Source organism: Platichthys flesus, chromosome 11, assembly GCF_949316205.1.
Source record: "Platichthys flesus chromosome 11, fPlaFle2.1, whole genome shotgun sequence".
NCBI classification, from domain to species: domain Eukaryota; kingdom Metazoa; phylum Chordata; class Actinopteri; order Pleuronectiformes; family Pleuronectidae; genus Platichthys; species Platichthys flesus.
In genome coordinates this window covers 23,245,460-23,260,769 of record NC_084955.1, presented here as the reverse complement: position 1 = coordinate 23,260,769, position 15,310 = coordinate 23,245,460, and the positions used below count along the sequence as shown (strand labels likewise).

General features: G+C 44.9%; 1 protein-coding gene across 1 annotated transcript in view; it reads right to left on the bottom strand.

Annotated features, from left to right (window-relative positions):
• LOC133964960 (inactive phospholipase C-like protein 2) overlaps positions 1-15,310 on the bottom strand; it is a 31,618-nt gene that overhangs the window by 2,132 nt on the left and 14,176 nt on the right. Inside the window, exons 3-7 of the mRNA XM_062399311.1 lie at positions 12,082-14,565; positions 10,666-10,869; positions 6,977-7,052; positions 1,772-1,881; positions 331-520 (exon numbers count right to left, since the gene is read on the bottom strand). Of these exons, the coding sequence (XP_062255295.1) occupies positions 331-520; positions 1,772-1,881; positions 6,977-7,052; positions 10,666-10,869; positions 12,082-14,565 (3,064 nt within the window). The remainder of the gene's footprint in view (positions 1-330; positions 521-1,771; positions 1,882-6,976; positions 7,053-10,665; positions 10,870-12,081; positions 14,566-15,310) is intronic.

Here is a 15,310-nt window from a genome sequence, read left to right as displayed (position 1 = left end):
ATAAATACTAAAAACTAATTTTTCCCAAAACGCAACCTCAGACCTTTTGAAGATTTGAAGTTGGGTTGAAGTGGTGGTGGCATTTTATTTATGATTGCAAGGCAGAAGTCTGTAAGAGGTTACAGCTGTGCTTTGGATACAGGAATGTTCTTGATGGAATGTGGAAAAACACTGGTGTGTGTCTGAGTAAGTGCGTGCGCATGAGTGTAGAGTAATGAAGTCATGTTAAAAGACACAAAGAGAGAGAGTGGGCTTTGAGCTCAGGAGGCAGGAACAGCGTATAGGTCTGAACGGGGGGTGTCAGGGGACAGTGGGACTAGTTGTCCTCACCAGTGAGCTCCTCCTCCCCAGTGGCCTTCTCGGCGATGGCGTCAAGGCTACGTCGGCCCCTGGACTCGGAGCCCGAGGAGCCGCCCGCTGCTCCGCCTTTACTCAGGTTACAGGTGAGCACGGCGTAGTGGATCTGCTTGAGGTTCTCCTGGACTTCACTCTTGGCATGCTTCAGCAGGTCTGCCTGGCCCTGAGGGGATGGAACCAAGTGTCAGAGAGATGGTGGACACAGAGCAGTGGCAGCTGTGGGCTCATCAATTTACAGTAACGATTTTCTAATGAACCACATCACTTTTTCAGTCATGCCAGTGACAGGAAACCAGAAGGATTGATGAGGACTAGAATCTCAGTATTCAGTAGTAGCTCATGTCTCTTTAAAGCCCCCCCCATCCCAATAAAGTCTTCCAGCACGTTCAGGAACAGTCGGCCTCTGCTCTAGCTGGACCTGGATGTTAGGGGGTGAGCCGGACCAGCTGCAAGACGTGCATTATCCAAATGTCGGGCATCGTGTCAAGGGACATCACGATGAGGAGAAGGTGTTGGCCCGACTACTGACGAGGAGCTTCAGGAGAAGTGTTTCCTCTCAGGAGCTTGTTACAGAGTCATTTGAGCTTTTTAACTTTGCAGAACTTATTCACCAGAGAAGAGAAAAAGCATCAAATGACTTCTGACGTCTTTGCACTCACGTCACCTGCTCATTATGACACAACAAGTGTCTTCCTAGCTCCTGTTGCTACCTCCAGTAACAATGATTAACCATCAAACTGAAGACGTAATCACAACAACTACTACTTTCAGTTCAGAGACATATTAACATCTCCTGGAATCTGATATCAAACCTGATCATAACTGAAATCACTGCTTATATCAGCCACGACCTTTTCATGAACTGCTGACTTATAGACAATCTTAAATGTAGGTTTATTTAAAAACATTTTTATATAATGTGAACTAATCCTTTTAACGATGGAACATAACGTTGTGGATATAATACGTTAAATGCCTCCCACGCAGCGACAAGGAGTCAGTGAACATTTACACAATGTCGGGGTGAATCAACGTTTATCTCTGGAGTGCAGGCAGAACAACACAGTCCTCATCTTTAATAAGAAGTTTTATCTAACCCTGCAATCTGAAACTCTCTGTCCTATATCCTCTGGTTTTTATTTTGAAGGGCCTATTTGCAGCTCCTTTCATTTCAGCTGCAGTTGGAAACCATTCTGTCGCACAGCCTCTAACAAGACCTGTCACATAACCAGAATAATGGTGAAATGTTCATGAGAGAGAATCGCCCGAGGCCCCTGACCCTGTGCTCTGACCTCCTGCGACCGTCAGCGCCCTGCAGCGATATGAGAAGTAACACATTTCAAATTACCGAGTCCCTGTCGCAAACACCACACTGGGCACTGGAGTTGTGGCTGATCTGAGTCGAAACCCTCACCTTCAGGATGGTGATGTTCCACGTGAAGCTCTCCACCGCCTTGTGCAGCTTCCTGCCCTTCAAGCCCTCCTTCGTGGCCAAGTCCTGGAGGTTCTCGTGAAACTCCATCGCTGAAAGAGAAACAGACACCAGTTAAAAGTGTTGCATTCATCTTTGTGGCCGGACTTCACGTCGGTTTGTCAAACCGAAGTGTGGCGGCGAGGTGACAGGTCCGGGAAACACATTAGAGCTTAGACCCTGGCATGTACTGTCAACATGTCACAGTCGACTGCTGCAGCAGACGTACACAGACTCTGAGGCTGTGGAGGACGACTCCTCTCTCCTGACTGCAGATCTGCAGTGTGAGAGGGGATCACAGGAACTGCTGTGGTGCAGGAGTCAGCTTTAAAAGAACATATCTGAACAACTTAAAGCTAAGAGTTCAATTTAAGGGCTTTTTCACACCTTAAAGTCCAGAGTAAGGTTAATGTCTTTGGGACATTTGATCCAATTAGCTAAAAGGAAAGCAGCTAAAGCCTCTTGAGATGGAGCACAACCAGGTGAGAAACGGGTGCTCCATGATTTCAGTGTTCCCAGAATCAGATTAATTAATCTACATTGTTACATTAATATTTACTGTGCTGTGTGTTGATGTGTGCCCTCCTGCAGCACTTCATTAAATTTGAAATCTAAGTCCCGGGGTGAAATGTGAGTGAGCGGCTGATCCCATCAAGGTATTAATGGGCTGTCGAGAGAGATGAGCGAGTATAAAAACCCGGTGAACCTGTCAAAAAAAAAAAAGGAGAGAAAGCACAGACGCTTGATAAAACACAGGAGGAGAAGACAACTAAAAAAAAATGAAGGAAGCACTGAGGCAGGAGGAGAGAGTGAGTAAAGCTCCCAGGAAACGGAGAGAGAGAGAGAGAGAAGTGAAGGAGAGAAGCTGTGGAGGCAGACAGACATGACGTCCTTTCACTGTGGATCAGCATCAAGCATCGAACAGAGGAGGGATCTGTCTCCCGAGGAGGTTTCCCCACCTCCTCCCTCTATCTCTTCCTCCCTCTCTTTCTCTCTCTCCCTCTGCATGACTGAGTCTGAGCCAGGACATGTTTAATGTTCAGTGTGCTTTATGGCACGAGCACTGACACAGCAGCAACAGGCAGCCCTGGCCTGTGAGGTAAATAAACCACAGAGAGAAAGAGAAAGAGAAAGAGAGAGAGAGAGAGAGAGAGAGAGAGAGAGAGAGAGAGAGAGAGAGAGAGACAGAGAGAGAGAGACAGAGAGAGAGAGAGAGACAGAGAGAGAGAGAGAGAGACAGAGAGAGAGTTCCTGATACGCACATGTCTGCATAACACACGTCTGCACTGGGAACTACCCAGTTTGTTAACTGGAAGCGTTGATATCTAGAGTCTGTACTGGGGGCCCTGTTGGTACTGTTGCTATGGAAACATGGTGTGCACGTGAGGCAGGAAGAGAGAGAGAGGGGGGGGGGGAAGAGAGAGAGAGAGAGATCCCTTCGCGGCAAATCATCCTAATAGGTGTGGGACTGGGTTGTGTCAGTGCCTCTCAGCTGAAGACACGAGTCTGTTAACAGACCTCGGGCTGGAACACAACCTCAAGCAGCCGAGAGAATTTACTACCAGGTCGCACACGTTTGTCATCGTTGAACCAGACATCACAACGCTGCACACAAAACACAAACGCAACTTCACCTTTTACATTTCCTGTGTTTCAACCATCAAGCAAAGATAATGTTTATTCAATTTCACAATCTGTAAGTACAGAGCCGCCGCTGCTGCTGCTGCGCACGTGAACCATGACTTTGCTGAAAAATGGTGCACAGCTTCCTCTTTCTGCTACACACTCAAACACACACACAGACACACACAGACACACACAGGAGGTTGCCTAGTAACATGTTATGGAGTCGGGCAGAGGGAAGGCGTTTCACTGAAGACTGTGAGGTAATGCTGCAAGACGGCAGCTGTACAGTAAAGACTCTCTCTCTCTCTCTCTCTGAGTGTAAATGCTACAGTAAAGCATCTCAGATACGATTAGCATATTCTGAATTATTCAGTTGATTGATTATCGATCATTCGTTAAACCAGATTTGATCGAATCCACTCACACCACTGAATCTGAGAATCACACAGAACACACATCGCTTGACAGTTTCAAACATTTACATGATGAAATGTGAAATTTAAAGAAAAGACTATAAACTCATATTGGAGATGGTGAAATTAGTAAAGAGCATTTTGCCGATCAAAAATAACTCAAATTGAAATGTAAGAATTTGCTGCTTTTGTTGGTCGCACAACCACAATATAATTAAATTGTCCTTAGTTTACAAAACATCAGAAAAATGGCAAACGATCAGTGAAGAAAATGAAAAGCAGATTATTGAAAAAAAAGGAAATACTTGCTGTCGTGGAAATCTATAATGCAGTGGCCTACATGCTGAAGGAGCAAAGAACAAAGACGGCGTTGCACTGTGTGATCTCAGGGTTTCCACACATCTGATGTGTTTCAACATCGGTAACACAAACACTCGCTCCTTGCTTTGGAAAAAGAAACCTGTCGCTTCCCTCTGCACAGCGTCAACACAACAACCATCGTGTTGCACTCGGCACACAACGACCACACAACGACGTCTTGTGTACTCATCTAATTAGCCTGCTCAGCCATCGAGCTGGACTCACTAATTGGAAGCGGAGTGACTGTCGGCTGAGGGAAGTGACATCCGTGTTTGAGCAGCAAACACCTGAATGTGTTCTCTGACACTGCCTGTCTGTGTGCGTGTGTGTGTGTTTGTGTGTGTGTTTCCTTTGGGAAGGGGGGGGAAGCTGATGTGATGGATAATTCACAACTTTAATAGCTGTTGCTGCTGGAAGGTTCCGCCTGCTGTAAAGGGGGAATTGGGTTTGTACTGACCCAGTTTCCCCACAACAGACAAGTGCATGAAACCACAACACACACACACACACACACACACACACAGAAACACGAGTGCACACACAGACCGCAAGGATGAAAATGTGTCAGTTCAGGGTGAAAAATAATGTTCAAGCTCATCACTTCTCCATCTGTTGTGTCCTACTTCTCAATTGTTAGCTGTTGAAATGTGTCCGGCTGCTTTTAGGTAATAATCAGACATGATGATGCTTTGAGCCTCGCAAAGCTTCTGTGGAAGGTTCTGAATAAAAAGGTTGGAGTTACACTTGTTTCCATGTGGAGTAATAATTCACTCTGTGCTGCAAATGATAGTTACATCAGATCCTGAGGTTATTGTCTCAATATACTGGTCGTGAAAATTACCACAATTATTTGAATACATTGAATATTAGTATCATGTGAAGCAAAAAGGATTTTTGGGGTCAGACATTGATATAAGGGAGTAGAAAGTTACTTCTCTGATACTAATATATCCGATACTGATGAATGTGAAGTTTTTATTAGCCAACAATAAATCAATCAGGCAAGTCATGCCAAATTAAAATACCAAAAAAATCGATTTCCTATTAAATCATTTGTTTCTTTCGGCCATTCTGATCCACGCTCCAATATATTAGGATATTATTGTTTAGTAGTATTTTGAATTAATTTGGAAAACAAAAGAGAGAAATCACTACACAAGCTTGAAATTGACTGTTCTATGTTTTGATCTGTTATAAATAATTATTTTGTTAAACATTCAGCGAAAAACGAATATAACGACAGATTTCCTGATAATTAAATGTAATTGTGTGAAGACGACCGGCTGATGAAGCAGATAATAACTCCTTCAGTCTTTGAATGATTTCAAATAGAGAAGTTATGTTCAGATGAGCAACAGGTGGAACTGGAGGCAGCACAATGCAACATTCACTCTCTAAATCACACAACGTGTAATATTAATGTGTCGAGTCAACATATTTGCCAACTTGTAATTGTAAATATTATCGTACTGTAGATCTGTAAACTGCCAAACCGCCGGTGGCCTTGAGAAATAGAATAGGAAGAGATGCTCATGAACGCTGCACAGATGAAAAGGGGTCATTATGGCACAGTTCACACAGCGGCCATTTCAAAATTACACAAGCAAACCAATGAGTTCAGTCACTCCCTTCTCCTTTATCTGGTATTTGTTCAGGGCTGGAACGTGGTGGACAAAGTCCTGCTGTTCTCAGATCTGCCAAGACAATTGCCGATGAATATTTTATAAAGGCATCCATCTGGAAACCAATAAAGCTGAGCCACGGTAATGATGGTCCATCTTTGCTCCCTTGCACTCTCGCTTGGCGCTTCCATGGGTCAGACTCGGTGATAAATCAGCTCTCTATGTTCCTTGATGGATCCCTTACGGCAAAGTGCTGCATTATGAGGCACATTAATCTCTAAAGAGAACTCTTTCTCGTTACCAGAGTTTAGCTTTGATCTCTGCAGCACGTTTCAGAGAACAAGAAGTGTCACTGAGTAAAGACTGAACGTGGGTCGGACTGACACTGACCGGAGAATAAAGCAATCTGCAAATTATTGAGCTTCACTGACGAGCAGCAAATCAAACGAGGGGATTGACCTGATCCCTGACCACATCATATTAACATGTGGGGGCTCAATAAACATATAAAAGGAGACATATCATTTATAAATACAACATTCTCAAATTTCTCCTTTGATAATTAGCTCGATACTTCCTATACGTGGTTGAAGTGGTTGACCAATCACAGTGGGAGTGGGAGAGCTGGCCAATCAGGGGTAGACGGAGGCCTTAGAGAGACAGGAGCTCAAACTTAGTATTTTCTCAACAGTTGGGTATACAAACCTTTTCAAATTAAAATTATGAGCATGTATATTAGCAAAATGTGTCTCCTTTAAATTCACATGAGGGTGTAGCTGCGTGTTTTGTGGAAAAAGCTATTGAGCTACCGTCTGTTAGCTGTGATGTCAATCTCAGGTTCACTCATCTCTGAACCTTGAACCAAACCTTGTACTTAAAATACAGCACGGGGGGGGGGGGGGGGGTGCTCCAATTCAAACATGAATCGAACGGTAATTCCACTCTCCTGCAAATAGGCCAAGTATAATCAGCTCTACCCAATCTCTTATTGATTTAACTGTGTCTTGTAGCATTGGGGAGACGAAGGAGCTGCAGGCAAACATTCGGCAGCTGGTTAATACTGTCGGGCAAACGCAGGCTTTTAGGGTTTCTCTCTCTCTCTCTCTCTCTCTTTTGCCGTCTCTTACCTGCTTTTTGCGTTTGTAGGATTCGGTCATATATCCCCTCATAGGTCTCCAGGAGCACCCGGCTGGTTTGGATCACCTGAAAGCAGACAAAAAAAACATATTGTTCACATTTGCGTTCATTTTCCACATCAGCAAGAAGTGGCATTCCACAACAAAGCAGGGAGCAGTCTGGCTCTGCTGGCCGGCTGGTGTCTGTCCAGGGAGGGCTGTGAAAAACAAGCTGTTATTGCAGGAGCGCTTGTGGGCGAGGGAAGGAGACACAAGCAATTAGGATGTTATCCTTTTTCTTTCCAAATTGGAAGTGTCCTATATCTAAAAAGGTACGTGTCAGACCTGCTGCTCGGTGTGGAAAGCTTCTGTTACGACAGATCCTCGAAGTTGTTTGATAAACATGAAACGTTAAACCTAAGAGGTGCGAAGCCTTATGAGTCATGCCACTACTGTGCTACCCGTGAAACCGCAGCTGTGAATGATGCTAAGTTTAGCTCCTCCACTGTTGTGCTCGGCCTTAATTGAGTGCACAATCTCCTCTGACTTGCAAACTGTTAAAACTCTCAGGGTGGCCGTTAGAGCCGACTCAAAGGCTTTGGGAATCCATTTATTATATCCAGACACCGCATCCTCCCCACGCTGCTCTGAAAAGAAAAAAGAAATAAAAACCCTCTCTGGCTGTTCAGAGGCATTTCAGGAGGTTAATGATGCATGTGTAGCCTTTCACAGACAGGTCAACAAGCACGGAGTGAACAAGGTGGCTCGCAAACCATCTGGATCTCCCCCCCCCTGAATATTCCAGTAATGGCTTAATTGTCTCATCTGAAGGAGATGATATTCAGTTAATGCCCGTTTGCTATCCGGGGCCTTTATGTTCGCGCCGTTGTTTTTAATTGACATGTACATTTACTCGGTACACTCCCTAAGTGCCCTAAGTGCAGTGCAAGGTTGTGCCACGCAGACCTAGCCGCCCAGCTCAGCTGCCAGGACGACAGGAAAAAACACTATTTTTATTCAAGCTCAGTGTAACAAAGCCACTGAGTGAGAAAAGAGCCGCTGCCCCTGAGATCGATCTCTGGAGCTCGCCGGCCGTGTGGCTGACCACAGGGAAAAGAACGAGTGGTGGGAGGTGTAAAAGGCAAGATGGAGGGCATAAAGAGAAAAGGGAAACTTCTATTAGTAGCAAAAGTGAACAGTTGGTAATGTCCTCTTGAGTAGAGAAGGTGGGTTTTATTACAGAGAAACAGCAATTATCTACATAATATTATAAATATTGACTGATATTAACAGTTTTTATAACTTTGTTCAATTCATTTAATGTTATTTGGGATTTGGAGTTGCTACTGTGTAAGAGAAGTGCTGTTTGAATAAAATTGACTGTATACATGCATGTCCAACAATGTTTGAAAACTGCCACGTTTTCTCTGGGTCACATGTTTCGCTCGTCTCTGTGAATCATACGCTGTGATTTATTTAGAGTCGAACACATTGTCCTGATGCTGGAGATTCACTGGAGCATCAAACGTGTATTAATCCCCCCCCCCACACACACGTGCACCAGCTCTTCCTGTCGGAGCACTGTTTGCTGAAAGCTGCAAAGCAAAGCTGTTTCCTTGTTTTGTAAAAGTGAAAGTAAATTCTTACTGATGTGTTTCTGAGGAAAAACGTCATCAGTAAGAACCTGTTGGATCAGATGCTGCTGATAATGTTCTTCACATTAAGTGTGTGAACAGTAGGAAAAATGTAGAATGACATGAGTTGTCCTTTAGGAGCGATTGTGGAAGGATGATCTCTTTTTGCATCCTTCTCATCAACGTACTGAATTATTATAAAAAAAAAAAAAATCACCGTTCAGCTCTAAATCCCCATTTTAGCAGAATCAGTGAGGAAATGAAAAGGCGAAGACATTTTTCTAACGCCAATCCAAACATCCTGTGTTTTCTTTTCTGAAAGGCCGATGACATAAGACTCCATCATGTCGTGTGCTTCACGGGGGGACAGACGCAGTCTCACAAACCCATGTCGTGAATCACCATGTTAGGCTACAAGCGCTCATGACTAAGTGATTGTGGCTGCCCGTGTCACTCTGCAGCTGCAGTGGGGGGGGGCAAGTCGAGCTGTCGCACACACTGTGATTACCGCCCTGATGGGTGAAGAAATTACAGCTCCGGTGGCACATGAAGCATCTCATTTAGGAGGCACATTCTAAAAAGGTAGGTGGGTGCACTGTGCCCCATCTGCACACTAAACACTACCTACTACAAGTGCTGGTGCGGGTTGTATTATTATCATTAGTAGCCGCACTGCAGGAAAAAGCACAGGGATGCTCATTTATTTTTCAAGGTGATGTAAGATGAGTAATTCCATTGTGCACTGGACCATTAAAAACTCTAAGAATGGATTATTTAACACAACAGACCTCAACTGTGTGTCGCATGAATAATAGCACAACAGAGAGCTGATGCACAACTACAGTATTTCAGATGTTTTCCCAAATACCACGGGGGGAAAACATGATACTGGATTATTGCCAAGTGAAGAAATGACTAACACATGGGTTTCATTATCTCCATGGTTCAACGCGACAGAGATTTCATATTTTCTCCATCTACCAAATGCGGAAACCGGACCCTGTTATCTAAGACCATAGATGTCATCGTGCTAAATCTCTCTCTTCCTGCTCATAAATGGCCAGGGACCGAGACCCAGATTCTATTTTTTGCCAATTCGGAAGTGAGAGCCTGGTTCGTCCCACTGGTGGATTTTGACCCAGTGCCTGAATTTCTGATTTTGTATTGTCCCATACAGTATTTACAACTCTTTAAGTTTTTCCACTCTCCTCTTTTCATTTGCGCCTCCGTGCTCGTCAGCTCCTCGTCTCTCCGGGCACTCGTTGGCTGATCAAGGCCCGAAGCTTCGAACCACTTAAGCCCTTGCTCTTAATTTATTCGACTTTGCTCCCCAAACACCCGTAATTTTCTCCTTTCTTCCCCCTCCAACTCAATTTTCCCTACCACTCTTTCCATCAGGGCCAATTACCTCCCCCTCCACTGCAGAGTCTGGATTGAGCAGAGGGGTCACCTTAATCTGTCTTCGTCTTGAGTCTTTCCATCAGCATCCCCCTTTTTCAGATGCTTATCTCTGAGAGGGATGAAGAGTGTTGTGAAAATAACTCTGTTGGGTGTAAATACCACTTCATTGTGTCCTTGCTGGAAACATAATGCTGCAACCAAAAGGATGTAAATATCCGATAAGACAAATTAATTACTGGTTGCAAAATTATTCAAAGTCGTTCACTTGTAGCTCTACTCCGTCATAGCGTGAGGAGAATCAGGGTCAGAGAACAGGATGTGATGGGGATAATGGTATTGTCTGGGAATAACCTCGATGGCCTGTTGCATAACTTGCGGATATTGATTTTATTACTTAACAGAGCTCTGGCCCCATTACCCAACCACCACTGTGTGTCCCCATTAAGACCAGTAAAGCTAAGGTATTGATTTGAATGGAATCAAAGCTGGTTTGGTAGGTTAGTTCTCTTCCATTCCATTGTAACTGTGAACCACTGCCTAATACCCAGTACACTAGGGCTGCAAGATATCAGTAAACTAAATACTAAATATTTAAGCCCCCTTCACTTTTTCCTTGAAGAGACATTACCCTGCCCATTGAGAGACGAACTCCTAACTGCAACTTACCATTTCATAGGTTGTGACGACCTTCTTGAGGACCTCTGGCAGCAGGCCTTGTGGTTCCAGCTCAGGGTACTGGTCGGCGAGGTTGAACAACAGAATGGGAGTGACGTCGGGTCCAGCCAGTCGAGGGGACAAGGCCAGGATGCACTGCTTCAGGTTAGCCACAGCTGAAAGGCCGCACAGCTCTTTAAAGGACACTATGGCATTCTGCAGAGAGACGAGAGAAGTTAGAGAGAAGCATGGGCCTGCATAGAGTTATACTGGTTTGCACAGACATGCCAATAAAAACAAATATCTGAAGCCATAACCATCAGTTACAGTGTGAAGAGAGAGTAACTTAATATTCCATGTTACTTAATTCTGGCATTCATCTAAATAAAACATATAATCATAACTAAGACGCTGTGAGAGGAAGTGACCGCAAGTTCACTAATAACCTGGGAGAAGTTTCATTTTTGTGAGTCACTCACAAGCACTCAGACAAACTGGACTGACACCAGTGTCACATGGAAATGGGAAAAAGCTCACACACACACACAAATCCTAACCTTCCTGTGAAGAGGCCAAATTTAAACCCAACACAAACAACCGAAGGGACAAACTGTGTCAGGACTGCCGGGATGTGTTATATTCTCAAGGCCAGTGGCTTATTATCACACAATGACTGCAATATAAACAAGGCGACCGAAAATAAATCCCAATGCGATGCCTGGAGAGACACAACATGGGACCGACCACAGAGTGTTGAGCGACTCCTGTGCAGCATTTCTCACAAAATGTATTATCTTTCTTTACGGAGACTGTGAATGAGCAGGTATGTTATACATTTACACATAAAAGATAGTATTAAACTGTTTTCATGATGTTACATGTACATGTTCAATGTGAGGGGGAAGAGGTTCAGGGCGACACTGGGTTTGTGTGGGTCAGGGTCTCGTGGTTAAAGCTAAAGGACACTTTCATCATTTGTTGTAGCATTTTAACATGATTATTCTTTACCTCTTCCATTCTGCTGTATCTGTTTCAGATTTAAACATTAGAAGTTATTGAAATCTATGACATGCCGTTCAAATGGGACTCATCCTAATGCACATTATGACGCAACTTGCCTGCATCTGTTTTGAGGGTTGCACAACACATGGCGGCTAAATCGAATCAGATTCAGTCGAGCGCGGTGGTGACGTGTTTCTCTTTCGAAGGAGGAAGCCTTATTTTTTAGATGGTCAAAATTCTTTGTAGTAAATATGGTTATAATCTTACATTATATAAGTTTGACTTGAGGGTTCAGATTTTGGCTCTTCTCATGCAAGAAGACAGGGGGGGGGGGTCTTGCAGTCAGCACATACATTTTAGATCTTGAAGGTGCATCCACGGGGAGAACACAAGCAAACCAAATGCATTTGAATTTGAATTTCTTACCTGCATGTTCTCTCTGAGGTCCGTTGCCTCCCTAAGTGGCAGGATGGCTGTTTTGAAGACATCATCCACAGCCTTGATCAATAGCACTCTCATGCTGGCATACTCCCTGCTCCTCTTGGCCTTCCGTACAGACAGTCCCCTCTTGTGTGGCTTACCGCCTCCTCTTCGATTGGTTATGGCCACGTGAACAAACAACAAGGTGTGTGGCAGAACTTCCCCCGTCAGAGACTGCAGCGGTATATGACGGAACCCTGGCTGGAGACACTCGAAGGGTATTGTGTACTGGCCGATGAATTCATCCCCGATGAAGTCGTCGTCTAGCACCACGAAGCGCACCATTGCGAGCTCCGGGAGGTTTATCTGAAACTCAAAGCTCTCGTCGAAGAGAGGGTTGTCCCCGTTCTGGTTGACTGTTTTAGTCCTTTGTTCAGCGCAGTCAGCCGGGATGCCGTGTATCTCCACGTACACGTAGGGGTCTACTACGTCTCCTTTGGCACCTGAGCCTTTGGGTTTCGGGAAGTTTTGTCCACTGATGATCTTCATGTGCAAGAGCTGTGGAGAAACGCCAGGCACAGAATCTTTAGTGTTGGCACTAAAATAAGAAACCTGCTCCCTCATGATGGCTGGACGCAGCACATAGCCGCAGTTCCCATTCTGACGGAACCAGCCAATGTTTAGATCCATCATCAGGCCTGGAGTCTGGTAGTTCATGGCTACAATCTGGCAACCGCACTTCCAGAAGTCTTGTGGGTTCATGTTGCTGGAGTCGATCCGCATGGGGCTCGGGTACACCCGTGCCAGGAACTTCTTGTTATAATTGACAAAGTCACCAGGGAAGTCACTTGCATGGCGAGTGGCAAAGACCTCATTGAAGGAGCAGAGCTCCCAGTGCTTCTGACTCTGGAAGGACGTCGCGAAGTCTCTGAACTCCACAGACTTACACAGGGTCACCAGATCAGAGAGATCCTTGGACAGTTGGAATTTCTTGAGTGCGATGGTCTGTTGTTCCGCAGACTCGATGCTCATCCTTTGAGACATCTCCGCCCCTTCGTCCTCATCGGTCACCTCACCCTCCGAAGCAGTGCAGCTCGTACTCAGCTTCTTCCCCTTCAGCAGGATCTTTCCCTTCAGTTCCGAGGGAGAAGGGAGGTAACAGTCCTCAGGTTTAGGAGGATCCAATATGATCTTGTCTCCAAGGATCTTCTTCAGGTGCTGAAACATGACTCTCTGTTGCTTTAAGGAGCAGTGGTTTTCTAAACATAACATCAGTGGAAACTCGGATGCAACGAATGAATACTTGTTGATGACGTCGATGACGCTGCGAAACACGATCTGTGACGTCATCGTGTGGCCAGTGTAAATAACAGGTTCATTATCAGGCCCGTCCCATACGTCCAGCTCTACACTGCGGCAGCCCATCTTGAGAGCACGGATATACCCTGTCACATCTGAGGGACCTCTGAACTGATCTTCAATCAGGTATGTGTTGTGGGATGCATTGATGTAATAGTGGGACAAGGGCTGGTTCATGTCCTGGCAAACCAGTTTGTGTTCCGGGTCAAATATATGGCACTCTGGCGACATAACATAGTTGGTGAAGCCATCGAGGGAGAGCCAGCCCTTGAGCTGACCCTCCTTAGATGGTTCATATTTCTGAATCACCTCCAGGCTGATGTCTTCACTAACTTGAGCCATACCCTGCTCTGCCTCTAGAAATATCATCAAGTCCTTGGTATCCAGAAATTCTTTGTTGCTGGAGAACTGAACAAAGAGAAAGTAAATTTCTGGTCTGGTGCAAAGATCATGAAAGACCTCGATGAACTCGTCTTTGGTCACATCGGAGCCTGGTTTGTCCTTAGCTTTGTGAAGCTCCTTAAACTTCAGTTCTATTTTTATATTTTTAAGTCCCGGGTTCAGCTTCTTGACGAGCTGCACAGCGGCACATAGCGTTATATGTTTGCTGTTGTTACAGTCAGCCTCATCAAAGAGTTCCCCTAACCACGATGAGCGCATATTGTTCTGACTGCTCTCTATCATATTCAACGTGTGTTTCCCATAGGAGATGAGATACCTCAGTCCCGTTACCCATATGTTGGCTACATCTGCTGTGTTCGCCACCAGGTCCAGGGACTCGTAGTTCTCCCCGAAGATGACTGAGAAAGCACAGTCCTCTGATATCTGATCGTAGGTTCCATTAGTTCTAAAAGTGTCTGTATTTTTCCCAGTGCGGACCTCCTTGATGGATTTCACATCAATTTTGGCTTTTTCTGACTCCTTCTTCGATGGCTCCCACCTCAAAGACTGCATGTCAGCATCGAGGAGAAAGTAGCGGTGGTAAATGCGCGAGTTGGATCGCACTTTCTTCAGCTCAGAGCCATCCACCATGGCATTGATGCAGTCACTGGCACTGCTTATCTTCTTCTCGGTAGGCATGCTGCTGAATGACACGGTCTTCTTTCTCTCTTTGCGATGTCTGGAACCATCCTGCAAAGAAACAGGAGAACATTTTTCTGTAAATAAAAAGCTCAGAAACAGGAGTCTTTTCAGCTGTACAGAATCAGGTTTTTCTATTTCCCTGAAAGGGTTTTGCTCTTTATTTCTTCTCTTCTGATCGTTGAGTCTATTATGATATTTGATGCCCATTTACATTCTTATGATGTTCAATCTTTTACACATTTTTGATTTTAGAAAAATGCCTGTTATAGTTCAGTCTTTTAAGTCCATCAAATGTCTTTCACAATAAAATCCAGGATTAAATGTTTTGTCTTGCAGTTACAGCCAGGCAGTTGCTTATACTACAGAACAATACAGCCCAACACAACAAGCTGTCTGCTCTGATACAGTTTCCATGTTCAGTCCTTCCTTCCTTCCTGCCCCCCCCCCCCCCCCCCCCCCCCGCCCCCCCTGTTCGGTCTGAGCATTTGCTCTGTGGAATCACAGCAGCGACTTTTGTTGGGTGACTTCAGGTTCCTATCACTGTATATTGTAGAGACAGAACATGGAATCTCCCTGAGGAAGTATTGGCCACAGAAATCCAGACATCTACAGAAGCCACATTTCTGACATGTTGAACTAACCGTGCACTTCCCACTGTGGCAGGTTCCTTCAGCTCAGGGAACAAACTGTTTCACTTTTTAGATTCTTCAAGCTCATTTCTCAAATGTAGACCAGCCAAACCCGCAAACCATTGTTAATCACTTGGTGGCAGCTTAATGGTACCACTTGATGC